The sequence below is a fragment of the Haliotis cracherodii genome, unplaced genomic scaffold, assembly GCF_022045235.1.
Source record: "Haliotis cracherodii isolate W230 unplaced genomic scaffold, xgHalCrac1.p SCAF_1, whole genome shotgun sequence".
Lineage (NCBI taxonomy): Eukaryota > Metazoa > Mollusca > Gastropoda > Lepetellida > Haliotidae > Haliotis > Haliotis cracherodii.
Window position 1 is genome coordinate 69,486,923 of NW_027266264.1, and position 15,408 is coordinate 69,502,330.

A 15,408-nucleotide genomic window follows, 5' to 3' on the forward strand; every position below is an offset into this window, starting at 1 on the left:
TTTTATTTCTTGTTAGAATGAATATTTTTATGTATATTATTCACATTTATTACAAACAGTGACTATAAAATCAGATGTTTTTTAATTGTAATTAAAAATTATTTTTGTCAAATGTCATTTCATTTTACTTCTAATTTCAGTTTGTATTTGTCAATTGGTCTTGTAAACCAACTCCAAAAATATAAGGCCTCACTGGGATCGTAACGATTCACAGATTCAGTCCATCAGATGAGGTTTGCGTTGACATACTGTATTCAATCGTGAGGCGGTGTATGATACAAAACGATACATGTACGTATTAGGAGCACATTTTAGTTTCGATGAAATGAGAATATTGTAAAATGCTGTTTTCCAATGATTTGCACATTAGTTCTGAAACCATTGTTAGTTTCACGGATGCAGGTTAACATCATATGTTTAGGATTTGTCCCAAGTAGTTCCCCCTGGTGGTAGATATGTCCAGACCTTTTTGTGCCATTGGGATTCCATGTATCTTGGTGCTTATCGTTCCCTATCCAGATAATTGTATCACAACTAAATGTATCCTGACAGCACTACATTCCACAGCCCAGCACCTGCCCTGTTGAATAAATGCTTGTAGAATGCTGGCCCGTACATCACCTTTCCACCTGCCAGAACTATCCTTGTGCCTAGGGAGAGTGTACCGAACATACACTTCCACCAGTCGGTCATGTGCCGGTGCTGCTCTCAGGTTCTACCCAAGTCTCACCATTGTCAGACTGTTCTACAGATACTGTCTGGGAGTCGGTGCTACTCTCCACACACACTTCATCAGCTTTGCTATTGTTTTTCCTGTGATTTCTTGGACTGTTTGGGGATGAGTCTCTAGATAAAGACCTGAAGTATCTGTCGCGGAAGGAGGCGCCAGCGAAGTGGTCGACGTCGTACGTAGCTCCCAAGTCATCTTCCTCCACCTGAAACACATACACAACATGATACTGGTGAATGGGTTACTGGTAATGAGTACCAGGTAATGTCAGAATGAGAGTGATTTGATCACGAGGACCTGGTGTCATTGTAATGATAAGTCAGACCAGGAGGAGCGGAACCCTATCAACATTTAAAGAACCTTAGCATCTATAATGTTGAAACATTACAGTCTTGATAACCATTGTAAAAAAAAAGATATTCAAAAATTGTGAAAACAATTTGAGTTGCCTCTATTTGATGCATGTGAAAAGTGTTCATAAAGTGTTCAATTAGTGTCATTAGTGTTCATTTTGTGTTCATTTTGTGTTCATTTTGTGTTCATTTAGTGTTCATTTAGTGTTCTTTTTGTGTTCATTTTGTGTTCATTTAGTGTTCATTTAATGTTCATTTAGTGTTCATTTAATGTTCATTTTGTGTTCATTAAGAGTTCATTTTGTGTTCATTTAGTGTTCATTAAGTGTTCATTTTGTGTTCATTTAGTGTTTATTTTGTGTTCATTTAGTCTTCATTTTGTGTTCATTAAGAGTTCATTTTGTGTTCATTTAGTGTTCATTAAGTGTTCATTTTGTGTTCATTTTGTGTTCATGTAGTGTTCATTTTGTGTTCATTTAGTGTTCATTTTGTGTTCTTAAGTGTTCATTTTGTGTTCATTAAGTGTTCATTAAGTGTTCATTTTGTGTTCATTTTGTGTTCATTTTGTATTCATTTAGCCTTCCGCTGTTTGGGGACTCGGGTTATGATATGCTTGTTCTGGGGCAAGGATACAACTTCTATAGGACAAATTCAAGCACATTTATCAATCATTTAAATATTGACTGCCCATGTTGATAGGCATTTTGAAGAAAATGTTCTCTATTCGAGTCTGAATGAAAAGTTACTACATCACACGAAGGTGTCCAGTGACCTCCTACCTGTTGTTCCTGCACCTTCTCCATGGTGATGAGTCGGCGGCCTACGCGAGACGTCAGACACTGCTCCGAGTTGGCCACCAGGTGGAAGCACGGGTGGCGGGGCACGTTGGCGTCCGAGTACCTGCAACACAAGCATGGTATCAGTCTTCTCACGTAAGTGTGTGCTTCTCCTTGTGCATGCATGTTTGTTTTTGCATGTGAGGTGAGGGGAAATTGGGTTTAACATCGCGTCCAAGATTTTTGCACTTATATAGTGACGTGCATGCACGTGTGTGTGTGTGTGTGTGTGTGTGGCTGCTTGTACTAGACCGGACTGATGCCGATTTATAGTGCTAGCCCACTGAGATACCATGCCGCAGTTTAACATGAATACCCCACTCAGACACAGTATACTGACTCTGAGTCGACCAATCCTTGCTTTAACCCCTTAATGCCGAGCCCCAGACAGGGTAACAACAAGTACCATCTTTTAACGTCTTTTGGTATAACGCGGCCGGGGATCGAACCCCGGACCTTCCACTCTCCGGGCGGACGCTCTACCACTAGACCGCGGAGGCGGTCTTGTTTTTGCATGTGTGTGTGTCAATGTGCACATACTTATATGGGTTTGTAAGTACTCGGGGATATAGGCCATTATAGATGGATAATAGATAATGTCATAAATGTGTCTCATAATCTGAACATGATGACTAGCTTAGGTATTCTGATCACTGATCTAAGGACAGAGAGTGGGGGTATCATAAGCACTTGTCATGCCTACATTGGTTTGAAGATAGGGATCAGAGGTATCAAATGCTTGTGTGATGCCTTCACTGTTCTGAAGACAGATTGAGGCTATCATAAGCACCTGTCATGCCTACACCAACTTGAAGACAGGGTTCAGAGGTATTAATTGCTCTTGGAATGCCTACACTGATCTCAAGACAGAGATCAGAGGTATTAAATGCTCGTGGTATGCCAACACTGATCTCAAGACAGAGATCAGAGGTATTAAATGCTCGTGGTATGCCCACACTGATCTCAAGACAGAGATCAGAGGTATTAAATGCTCGTGGTATGCCCACACTGATCTCAAGACAGAGATCAGAGGTATTAAATGCTCGTGGTATGCCCACACTGATCTCAAGACAGAGATCAGAGGTATCAAATGCTCGTGGTATGCCAACACTGATCTCAAGACAGAGATCAGAGGTATTAAATGCGCGTGGTATGCCAACACTGATCTCAAGACAGAGATCAGAGGTACTAATGCTCTTTGCCCAGCTACACTGATCAGAGGTACTAATGCTCGTGGCATGCCAACACTGATCTAAAGACAGAGAGTGGGGGTATCACATGCTCTGAATCTAAAGCCTCAACGGGTCTCCCATTAAGGACTACAATTAAAGCTTGTTTGAGACAAAACCATTTATATATCTACAAGATTTATGGAGTGATTAAACTGACCAATAAGCTGGCAACATACCCAAGATTTATGAAACTAGTGGCCTGAATGATTATGTAGCACCTCCCTGATCCAGATGTCATGTTCAGTAATCACACTGCAGGGTACATGAGGGTGTCCTTTACTTACTCCGTTCTGATGGTGGGGAACCAGAAGACTAGACGACCGTGAAGACGGAGAAACTTGGCAGAGAAGTTGAGAAGATCCTTGAATATATCAGACAGCTGGTACTGTGTGCGCTGTGGGATGTGGTTCTCCCTGCTGTGGAGATGAACGCACTGATCACAAGTAGGTTTGCATATTAAGAACTGCCAACTATTTTATTCTTCTGTCTTTCGCTTATTTCACAAAATACATAAAAATAGCACAAAAGGTGTAGCTCATAAAATAATAAACAAAATGTGTATTCTCTACAACTGCTCTCACCTATTTCTACTGAAAATCCTCTTCATGCATAAATATATATATACAAACTGCAAAAATTTGAAGCAAAAATATTTTTTCTGGTATTTATGGAACAATTTGTTTTCAAAGAATACCAAGCTTCCCAACAAATGTGGTCCCTATGAACTTTGGTTTGTTTGTTATTTAGCAATACACTCAACAATATTCGGCTACATGATGGTAGTCTGCACCAAACAATACAGTGATTGATATCATGAGCATCGATCTATGCAACTGGGATACAATGATCTATGCACATTGGAATACAATGACATTCATTGACCAAGTCTGCGAGCCTGGCCGCCCAATGATGTTAGTCGCCAATTATGACAAGCATGGGTTGCTGAAGGCCAATTCGAACCCAGATCTTCATGGATCTCCTATGAAGTAACAAGCTGCTATACTGACTCATCCTCCGGGATCTCCTTTTCATTGTTGCCGATCTTCTTGGCTGGTTCTCGGATGCCATAGGGAGCTAGACATAGAATACACAGGTCAGATTCAGACACACGTCCTCAGACCTAGCAGAACAACTGGGGGATTACAACTTACAGTGATGGTTAATAAAAATACCTTCTGGGCAAAAAGAGCTTCCCTAACCAAGAATCAGGGCCTACCTTTAGAATTCAGCACCACACATGTTTACAAACACGACGAATACTCTATGATGTTTGTTTTTTTTTGTTTTATGCCACACTCAGCAATATTCTGGCTATATGACAGCGGTCTGTAAATAATCAAATCTGGACCGGACAAACCAGTGATTGACATCATGAGCATCGATCCACTAAATTGGGATCGATGACATGCATCAACCAAGTCAGCGAGCCTGACCATCCGATCCCGTTAGTCGCCTTTTACGACAAGCATGGGTTGCTGAAGACCTATTCTACCCCGGATCTTCACTGGTCACTCTATGATGTAATTTGTTGAAAAGAAAAACACACCAGCGAAACAATGCCAAGTGATGTCAGCCTATATTGACAGGATGCTTGGGTCTTCAAGTGTGCTTTAGCCCCTCTCAGTGATGTATCATCTTTTCAATATTTGCTTACTATTTATAGACTTCAGCGGTGCATTTTATGGCAAGCGCCAGTTTATAGTTTATAAATTATACTAGATGTTCATCCCTGCCCTCCTCTCCACCACACCAAGCCTCACATCTGTTGAACTTCCCTACAGACAAAGAGTACGCATGCATAAGTGTGTAATGAAAACATTTGCACTACCAATTAATAATGCTTGATGATTGATAATAACACAACATTGTCTACAGCAATGAATGGACAAGGAAACAACTTACGATCAGTAATGATTGCATCAAACATTCCCTGATGCCTCCACATCTTGTACTTGGAAGCGTCTCCCACCAACACATCAATGTAGGCCTTCTCGAACCCGTACTGACGAAGGTTGGCTCGGATACTCTCCCCCGGATCCCTCTTGGTCTGATTGTGTCGGCTCGGCTTGCCTGCAACAACATACACAGCAAGTACCTGGTTAGTGAAGGATCAACACCATCAGGGTACAATGACATGCAATCACACAAGTTATCGATTCCAACCAACCAGTTCCATAAGTCCCCTCTTATGACCAGTGTAGTTTGCTGGGGACCTATTCTAACCTGGAATCCCCATGGGGTGGAACAGCGTAGGTTCCTGGGACCAATTCTAACCTGGAATCCCCAAGGGGTGGACCAGAATAGGTTGCTTGGGATCTATTCTAACCTGGAATCCCCAGGGGTGGAACAGCGTAGGTTGCTGGGGACCTATTCTAACCTGGAATCCCCAAGGGGTGGACCAGAATAGGTTGCTTGGGATCTATTCTAACCTGGAATCCCCAAGGGGTGGAACAGCGTAGGTTGCTGGGGACCTATTCTAACCTGGAATCCCCAAGGGATGGACCAGAATAGGTTGCTTGGGATCTATTCTAACCTGGAATCACCATGGGGTGGAACAGCGTAGGTTGCTGGGGACCTATTCTAACCTGGAATCCCCAAGGGGTGGACCAGCATAGGTTGCTGGGGACGTATTCTAACCTGGAATCCCCATGGGGTGGACCAGCATAGGTTGCTTGGGACGTATTCTAACCTGGAATCCCCATGGGGTGGACCAGCATAGGTTGCTGGGGACCTATTCTAACCTGGAATCCTCAAGGGGTGGACCAGCATAGGTTGCTAGGGACGTATTCTAACCTGGAATCCCCATGGGGTGGACCAACATAGGTTACTGGGGACCTATTCGAACCCAGAATCCCCATGGGGTGGACCAGCATGGATGCTGTAGATCTATTCTAACCTGGAATCCCCATGTGGTGGACCAGCGTAGGTTGCTGGGGATCTATTCTAACCCAGAATCCCCATGGGGTGGACCAGCGTAGGTTGCTGGGGATCTATTCTAACCTGGAATCCCCATGGGGTGGACCAGCATGGATGCTGTGGACCTCTTCTAACCTGGAATCCCCATGGGGTGGACCAGCATAGGTTGCTGGGGACCTATTCTAACCTGGAATCCCCACGGGGTGGACCAGCGTAGGTTGCTGGGAACGTATTCTAACCTGGAATCCCCATGGGGTGGACCAGCGTAGGTTGCTGGGGACGTATTCTAACCTGGAATCCCCATGGGGGTAAGAACATTGGCCATTGCTGTGACCATTGTTTCCAGGTCTAATGCTGCTGGGGATACTGTAACCATGATAACTGCTTGTCCTCACCCCGAGCATGCAGCAGGAGGTAGTCGATGTCTGTCCCCATCACATAACCACCGAAGTGGGCGCTCGCCACCAACAGACTCCCTGTGACATGAGAATAGTGCAGTCAGATGTATTTTATCATCCAAATGTGTTATCATGCAAAACTAAACAGCCTTCAATCTTTATTATTTTTAAGACTAATCAAGACTTGTCCTCAGAGTTTGAGTGAGTGAGTGTATGAGTTTGATTTTACGCCGCGTTTAGCAATATTCCAGCAATATCAAGGCAGGGACACCAGAAATGGGCTTCACACATTGTACCCATCTTGGGAATCGAACCCGGGTCTTCGGCGTGACGAGTGAATGCTTTAACCACTAGGCTATCCGACCACCCCCCTCAGAGTTTGAAGCTAGACCTGATTGTAAGAGACAGAAATGGCTACTATGGTTACATTTTCTGTCAGATTTATTCAGTTCCAATTGGTAGCAAAATTGAAGCATGAGAACTGGTTTAGAATCACCATCATTGGATTTTTACTTGTCCTAACAATTTATTAGTGTTAGGCTACCGGTCTAACATGTATTTCAAAGGCTCCTATATGAATTATCCATTACCATGCACAATTGTCATAATACATGTACTGTTGATTCTGACAGCATCACCATCTTTCTCATAGTCTTAATAATCAGAGTTAGTCTCAGATGTTTACCACTTTGGGTGAAACCCATGAGCATGGATATGGTGCTGACAAACCTAGAAACATAAATGGAATTCGAACCCACAATCAGGTTTCTACAATGCTCAAGGGACACAACTCTGGCCAGCGAAATACAGCGCTTTAGACAGATAACAAATGGTATGACTATCTTAATATGCAAGGGGAAAACTAAAACTGTTCCACCCACCTGTCCCCACGAAGGGGTCAAAGACGAAGGTGTTTTCCTTGACCAGCCCCATGTTGGCCATGATGAGGGAGAGACAGGCGTCCATGCTGGTGTTCCCTGAAACAATAGTGGAGTATCTTGTCTCACAAGCACTGACGAGTTAACTCATCATGCTCATGGTTCATGTGTTCATTGTGAAATGAGAGATGGAGGTGTTCAGTCTGTTGTTCCATCAATAAATTTGAAAATAATCCCAAAGTGGTCCTTGATTAGGTTTGCTTGTTTGCTGTTTAATGCTGCACTCAGCAATGTTTTAGCTAACTGATGGCAGTGTGGGCCAGACAATCCAGTGATTGATATTGTGAGCAACGATCCATGCTGTTGAGTATGATGACACACAATCAACCCTGTTACTGAGCCTGAACACTCGACCTGATTAAGATCCCAGTACCTTGCCAGTTATACTTGGAGGGGAGTACCTGATTAAGCTCCCAGCACCTAGCCAGTTATACTTGGAGGGGAGTCCCTGATTAAGCTCCCAGCACCTAGCCAGATGTACTTCAAGTGGAGTATACTTTCAGACTGTCCACCTGGGTAACACAGGGATAACATAGCTTGTAATACCAAGTCTCACCAATAAACTGCCTCTTCTGTAGGTGGTAGGCCTGTATCTTGTCTCTCTGCCCATTAGCAATCTGGCAGTGAACATAAAGGGTTGACATAAGTGAAAGGTGTTTTAGTTTTACTCTTATGGCATGCATGTGTGTGAGGCTGCTTGTACTCGTCCGGACTAATGCCAGTCAGAGATACCATGCCACAGTTTAACATGTATCATGATGTATGCCACACTCGGAAACAGGATACTGACTCAGAACTGGCCAGTCCTTGTTTCCTCCTCCTAATGTTTGTTTGTTTGTAAATAATCGAGTCTGGACCAGACAACCCAGTGATTGAAATCATGAGCCTTGAAACACGCAATTGGGATATGATAACATGCATCAACCAAGTCAGTGAGTCTGACCACCCGATCCCGTTAGTCGCCTCTTACGACAAGTACAGTCGCTTTTGACTACAAGCAAGGGTTGCTGAAGACCTATTCTATCCCAGATCTCCACGGGTTCATCCCCCTAATGCCAAGTGCCAGGCAAGGTCACAACAAGTACCATCTTTCAATGTCTTTTGGCATCTCGTAGACCACGGATGCAATCTTCATGTCAATAGTATCACATCGTAAATCAAGTTGTTGTTTTTTTAAAACATAGATGTTAGGCGTAAAAAAAGTCTTGGTTCTCAGGCACCACACGCATCATTAAAAATTCTGTTGCACATTTTGTTTTTATTTCCATTTTCCAAAAAAATATTAAAAAATCCTAATACTTTAACACAATGCACAAAAAAAGTGAAAACGGAAACAAAAACGAAACCTGCTATGAACTTTATGATGGTGTGGGCAATGCCTGAGAACCAAGGCTATTATTTTTTTTAGCACTTACCCATCTCCCGAAGAACATGAGGTAGGGGTGGTCTGGTGGCGGGGAACCCTCAGGGCCATAGTACTCTAGCAGGCTGAAGGTGTGGGTGGGGTCTTTCAAGTTGACCTTCCCCTTGAAGCTGACAGCCTCCAGAGTGATGTCCTGTACAGAGAGAGATGCACAACACTTGGGAGGAGGCACAGCATGTGATGCACAACACCTGGGAGGAGGCACAGCATGTGATGCACAACACTTGGGAGGAGGCACAGCATGCGATACACAACACTTGGGAGGAGGCACAGCATGCGATGCACAACACTTGGGAGGAGGCACAGCATGCGATACACAACACTTGGGAGGAGGCACAGCATGCGATGCACAACACTTGGGAGGAGGCACAGCATGCGATACACAACACTTGGGAGGAGGCACAGCATGCGATGCACAACACTTGGGAGGAGGCACAGCATGCGATGCACAACACCTGGGAGGAGGCACAGCATGCGATACACAACACTTGGGAGGAGGCACAGCATGCGATACACAACACTTGGGAGGAGGCACAGCATGCGATACACAACACTTGGGAGGAGGCACAGCATGCGATGCACAACACTTGGGAGGAGGCACAGCATGCGATACACAACACTTGGGAGGAGGCACAGCATGCGATACACAACACTTGGGAGGAGGCACAGCATGCGATGCACAACACTTGGGAGGAGGCACAGCATGCGATGCACAACACTTGGGAGGAGGCACAGCATGTGATGCACAACACTTGGGAGGAGGCACAGCATGCGATGCACAACACTTGGGAGGAGGCACAGCATGCGATGCACAACACTTGGGAGGAGGCACAGCATGCGATGCACAACACTTGGGAGGAGGCACAGCATGCGATACACAACACTTGGGAGGAGGCACAGCATGCGATACACAACACTTGGGAGGAGGCACAGCATGCGATGCACAACACTTGGGAGGAGGCACAGCATGCGATGCACAACACTTGGGAGGAGGCACAGCATGCGATGCACAACACTTGGGAGGAGGCACAGCATGTGATGCACAACACTTGGGAGGAGGCACAGCATGCGATACACAACACTTGGGAGGAGGCACAGCATGCGATACACAACACTTGGGAGGAGGCACAGCATGCGATGCACAACACTTTCCTAGGAACAGTGTAAGTTGTACCATCACACCTTAACTTGAAGATAAGACATGACACAGAACACTTTAAGATGCTAAGATAAACAAAATGTCCTTTGCATTCAATCCTACCAAAGAAGCCATGAAGATGAGGCTTCAGACTTTACAGGGGATTTTGTGCAGGACTATCATGACAAGTTATATATCAGATATCTATGTCTGCTCAGAATCTGGAATTTTCACACTCTAATGTAAAGAGTCATACAGTGGTCACAATTAGCAAGCTTAGGTTGTTGGTTGGTTGTTGGTTGGTTGTTTGTTTGTTTTAGCAATATTCCAGCTCTATGACGGCGGTCTGTAAATAATCGAGTCTGGACCAGACAATCCAGTGATTGACGTCATGAACATCGATCCACGCAATTGAGATTGGTGACATGCATCAACCAAATCAGCGAGTTAATTAATATGTTACTGACAGATTAAGCACTGGTTTATATGCTGGCACACACTTCCATATATGTGCTACATACACTGTCACGCTGACATGGAGTTGTCTCTATTTGTGACGCTCCTTCACAGACACACACCATCCTCTTCATATGACACACTTTTACACACACCACCCTGTTCATATGACACACCTTTACACACACACACACCACCCTGTTCAAATGACACACTTTCTCTCTCACACACACACACACGCACGCACGCACGCACGCACGCACGCACGCACGCACGCACACACGCACGCACACACACGCACACACGCACACACCACCCTGTTCATATGACACACCTTTACACACACACACACACACACACACACACACACACACACACACACACGCACGCACGCACGCACGCACGCACGCACGCACACGCACGCACACACGCACACCACCCTGTTCATATGACACACTTTTACACACACACCAACCTCTTCATACGTCATACTTTTACACACACACCAACCTCTCTGTATGAAACACTTTCACACAGACACACATAAACCTTTTCATATGAAACACATTCATACAGACACACGCCAACGACTTCATATGAAACACTTTTACACAGACACACACCAACCTCTTCATATGAAACACATGCACACAGACACAGGCCAACGACTTCCTATGAAACACATTCACACAGACACACCTCTTCATATGATTTGGTTGGTTTGTTGTTTCCGCACTCAGCAATATTCGAGCTATATGACGGTGGTCTGTAAATAATCAAGTCTGGACCAGAATATCCAGTGATAAATATCATGAGCATCGATCTACCGAATTGGGATCTATGATATGCATCAACCAGGTCAGCGAGTCTGACCACCTGATCCCGATAGTCGCCTTTTACTGCAAGCATGGTCATCAAAAGAAGAAAGAAAACATACGCTACCTCAATTTTTTGGACTTTTTCTTTCAGCAACATTTTCTTGTTAAAGGTATCCACAACAATTTTGAATGTAGTGTCCTCCATCAAATAAGGTTTCTGAAAGAAAACAAATTACAATTGAATTGATTAACAACAAAGATGTTGTGTGCAAATATTGCAACATACAATGTATCTGGTATTTCTTTATCTCATAGTGTTAGATGTCTTACAGAGAAAGTTAGATGTCTACAGAGAAAGATTGTGAAATTGTTTAATGTCTCACTTCATGTCAATATTCAAGCTATATGACGGTGGTCTGGGCCAGACAATCCAATGATTGACATCATGAGCATCTGTCTATGCAAGTGGAATACGATGACATGCATCAGCTAAGTCAGCGAGTCGGACCAACGGATTCTGTTAGTCACATGTTTGTTTCACGCCACACTCAGCAATATTCCAGCTTTATGACAGCGATCTGTAAATATATGACGGTGGTCTGGACCAGACAATCCAGTGATTGATATCATGAGCATCGATCCACGTAAATGACATGCATCAACCAAGTCAGCGAGTCTGACCACCCAATCGCCTCTTACGACAAGTAGAAGACTTAGTCTAACCCAGATCTTCACGGGTTTGGATCCAACGTGAAGTCTATGTGTAGTCATTAATGATCATCTTGATGAAAACTTGAATAAACCGTAATATTGGCAAATGATCATGCTAGTAGTATGTACACTTAGTTCCATGGGGTAATTCCTCAAGTTGGTGTACAGCTCCTGTTTACTAGAACCCTGTCCCCACAACTCGTACAGAGACCTGAAACAGATGAGGAGAGTCATACTGCTGATGTAAAGTTACTGTATTCCAGAGGGCTCACTTCTCAGTACAGCCTTTTTCCCTTTTTTTCATCTTCACCTGCTGAAACAACAAGGGCTGGTGGCAGCCAATACATTGTACCTTGAGGACAGGGGGGTGTATCAAATACTGAGAATCCCATAGACTTACGTCTCTCAGAAATACTCCAGCTATATGATGGAGGCTAGTATACAATCGAGTTTGCACCAGACAAACCAGTGATTGACATCATGAGCATCGATCCACTCAAATGGGATCGATGACATGCATCAACCAAGTCAGCGAGCCTGACCACCCGATCCCGTTAGTCACCTTTTACGACAAGTATGGGTTGCTGAAGACCTATTCTACCCCGGATCTTCACTGGTCACTCTATGATGTAATTTGTTGAAAAGAAAAACACACCAGCGAAACAATGCCGAGTGACGTCAGCCTATATCGACAGGATGCTTGGGTCTCCAAGTGTGCTTTAGCCCCTCTCAGTGATGTATCATCTTTTCAATATTTGCTTACTAGATATAGACTTCGGCGGTGCATTTTACAGCAAGCGCCAGTTTATAGTTTATAAATTATGCTAGATGTTCATCCCTGCCCTCCTCTCCACCACACCAAGCCTCACATCTGTTGAACTTCCCTACAGACAAAGAGTACGCATGCAGAAGTGTGTAATGAAAACATTTGCACTACCAATTAATAATGCTGAGCCACAAGGATCCGTAACTAGATATGTCTGAGCAGGGTAATCATGTTGCAAAAAAGATATGCAGCTTCATTGCTAAAAATGTTCTTGTGTCCTTGAGAATAGATTTTCTACCATGTCTACAAATATGTACAGGGTGTAATTGGTGAATTGTTTGTCATCTTATGCACTGCAGGACATATATGGGCATGACGAGTGGAACACATGTTACCTGACTCAACCCTGTATCAACATGACCACATGTTTTCCTTATTATCATTGTTTATAACTTAGTCTGTAGAATTCATTTTCCAATGCATCAGGTAAGCATGGTCAGTGGTCGAAATAAAATTATGAAACAATATCTTTAAAAGTGATCGATAAATGATATAGTTGGTAGGAGGGTAAACATGGAGGAAACAATAAACTACATGACCACTGATGACCAGATTTACAACTACATGTATGAACATGATAAAAAAGAAAAACTTTCTGGAACCAGTAAGGAACAATAGCAATTATTGTAGTGAAATATAACATGATTAACAGACTCCGCAGGAATTAAAAAGAACATAAGCATAATAAATGCCCACTGTTTGTATTTTGCCATTGTTAGCCATCTTCAGCATGCTTGGCATAAACAAATCCACCTACTTCACAAGGACAGTCCGATTCATGATCCGCTTTGCATGTTCCAGTGATGGCAGCTCAACAACCAGAAAAGGATTCTGAAGAAACAAGCACAATTACAACATTCAAATACCATGATTACCAACAGGATGCATGATTACAGAGAATTAATGTTATCCAAATATAATGTTCATCTGAAAATTCCCTTCTCTATCATCTGATCATGAAAGAGTTAATAAAAGATATTTAATTGACTGCTAACCATGTTAATCACAGGGTTCTACAGGTCCCTGGTGTTTTCTACCCAATCCTTAAATAAAAAATATGTCCTTTTCACTGGATGTACATGTCATTAGTAACTTACTTTTTTTTCAAGCTTCTCTTCATTTATCTTGATGTCAAAGCCCAGCAATGACACAATTGATTTCAATTCCTGTAAGAATAAAAAACAATATGATACAAATACATGTATATATACTTGGTGACAGCAATGACACTGAAATGATGAAATGATAAACTTTTTATACAGAAACCATGGAAACATAATACGGCAACAATGCAGTTTACCGGAAGCAGCCCGAGTTCTACCATCATCAGCTCAATTACCGCGCTATAATGCGACCGCTGTCTCACTATACCGTTACCATGCCTCACACTCCAGTGACTCTCGATTCACGATCCAACACTCCTTTTCAGTCTTGGGTAAACTTACACGTCTTTACGATCCAACACCCATTTTCGGTCTTAAGGAAAGAACCAAATCACAAATGTAGACTACCTGGCATAAATTAGGACCTCAGGTGGTGGATTGTGTTCATTTCAAATAGTGAGAACAGATGCATTGTTTGGGCAACACCCCTTTTTGGTCTTAGGGAAACTTACATGTCTTTATGATCCAACACCCCTTTTCGGTCTTAGGGAAACTTACATGTCTTTATGATCCAACACCCCTTTTCAGTCTTAGGGAAACTTACATGTCTTTATGATCCAACACCCCTTTTCGGTCTTAGGGAAACTTACATGTCTTTATGATCCAACACCCCTTTTCGGTCTTAGGGAAACTTACATGTCTTTATGATCCAACACCCCTTTTCAGTCTTAGGGAAACTTACATGTCTTTATGATCCAACACCCCTTTTCGGTCCTTAGGGTTAGCTTGGTTTGGGGAAGGGTTAGCCATAAATTCTTACCTTTTCAAGTGTCAATCTGATTCACATTTGAGCCCCCACAGCACAAATTGGATCTGAAAAAGTGCACTACTCCCTATGATACCACTATTTCTGAAGGAACCGACCATGCCACTGAGTGAGTGGTTTACAGCAATATTATGGTGGGCGATACCAATAATGGGCCTCACACATTCTACCTATCTGACTTGGTTGAAGCATGTCATCGATCCCAATTGCGTGGATCGATGCACATAATATCAATCACTGGATTGTATGGTCCAGACACGATTATTAACAGACCGCCGTCGTATAGCTGGAATATTGCTGAGTGCGGCGTTAAACAACCAAAAAACCAACCAACCAAGACGAGACATTATGGTCTTACCCAGTAAACTGCATTGTTGCCAAAGTATTCCTACATCCTACATCCTAACGAATCTTTGGTTTCATGTTTACGGCTCTTGGAGTCAAAACAGGAGGACTAATCGGTGATCAGAGATGCTCATCATGAAGAAGTCTGAAAATAGCAATTTTCTATTTTTCCTTTGGAAAGGAAGCTAACATCCCCGAAAGGTCTCACAATACCGACAAAGCTGTATACTCACTGGTATTTTAAAGTCTATGTGTTCACTGGCAAAGTGAAAAAGAAATTTAGAACTAATCCCTTTAGCAGGTCCCGAAAGCACACTTTTACACATGGGCGCAGCCATGTTTTCACTCTTTGGTATTGA

At 43.3% G+C, this 15,408-nt stretch overlaps 1 protein-coding gene across 1 annotated transcript; it reads right to left on the reverse strand.

Annotated features, from left to right (window-relative positions):
• Positions 1 to 19: 19 nt before the first annotated feature.
• Positions 20 to 15,387, reverse strand: LOC139467928 (tRNA (guanine(10)-N(2))-methyltransferase homolog). The gene is made up of 14 exons (XM_071249518.1): positions 15,283 to 15,387; positions 13,873 to 13,941; positions 13,533 to 13,606; positions 12,079 to 12,160; positions 11,363 to 11,455; positions 8,819 to 8,959; positions 7,960 to 8,020; positions 7,347 to 7,442; positions 6,463 to 6,543; positions 5,054 to 5,221; positions 4,159 to 4,225; positions 3,436 to 3,567; positions 1,863 to 1,983; positions 20 to 935 (listed from the first exon to the last, which is right to left on the reverse strand). The coding sequence occupies exons 1-14, from the start codon at positions 15,385 to 15,387 to the stop codon at positions 690 to 692; spliced, it is 1,536 nt and encodes a 511-aa protein (XP_071105619.1). The 3' UTR covers positions 20 to 689.
• Positions 15,388 to 15,408: the final 21 nt, after the last annotated feature.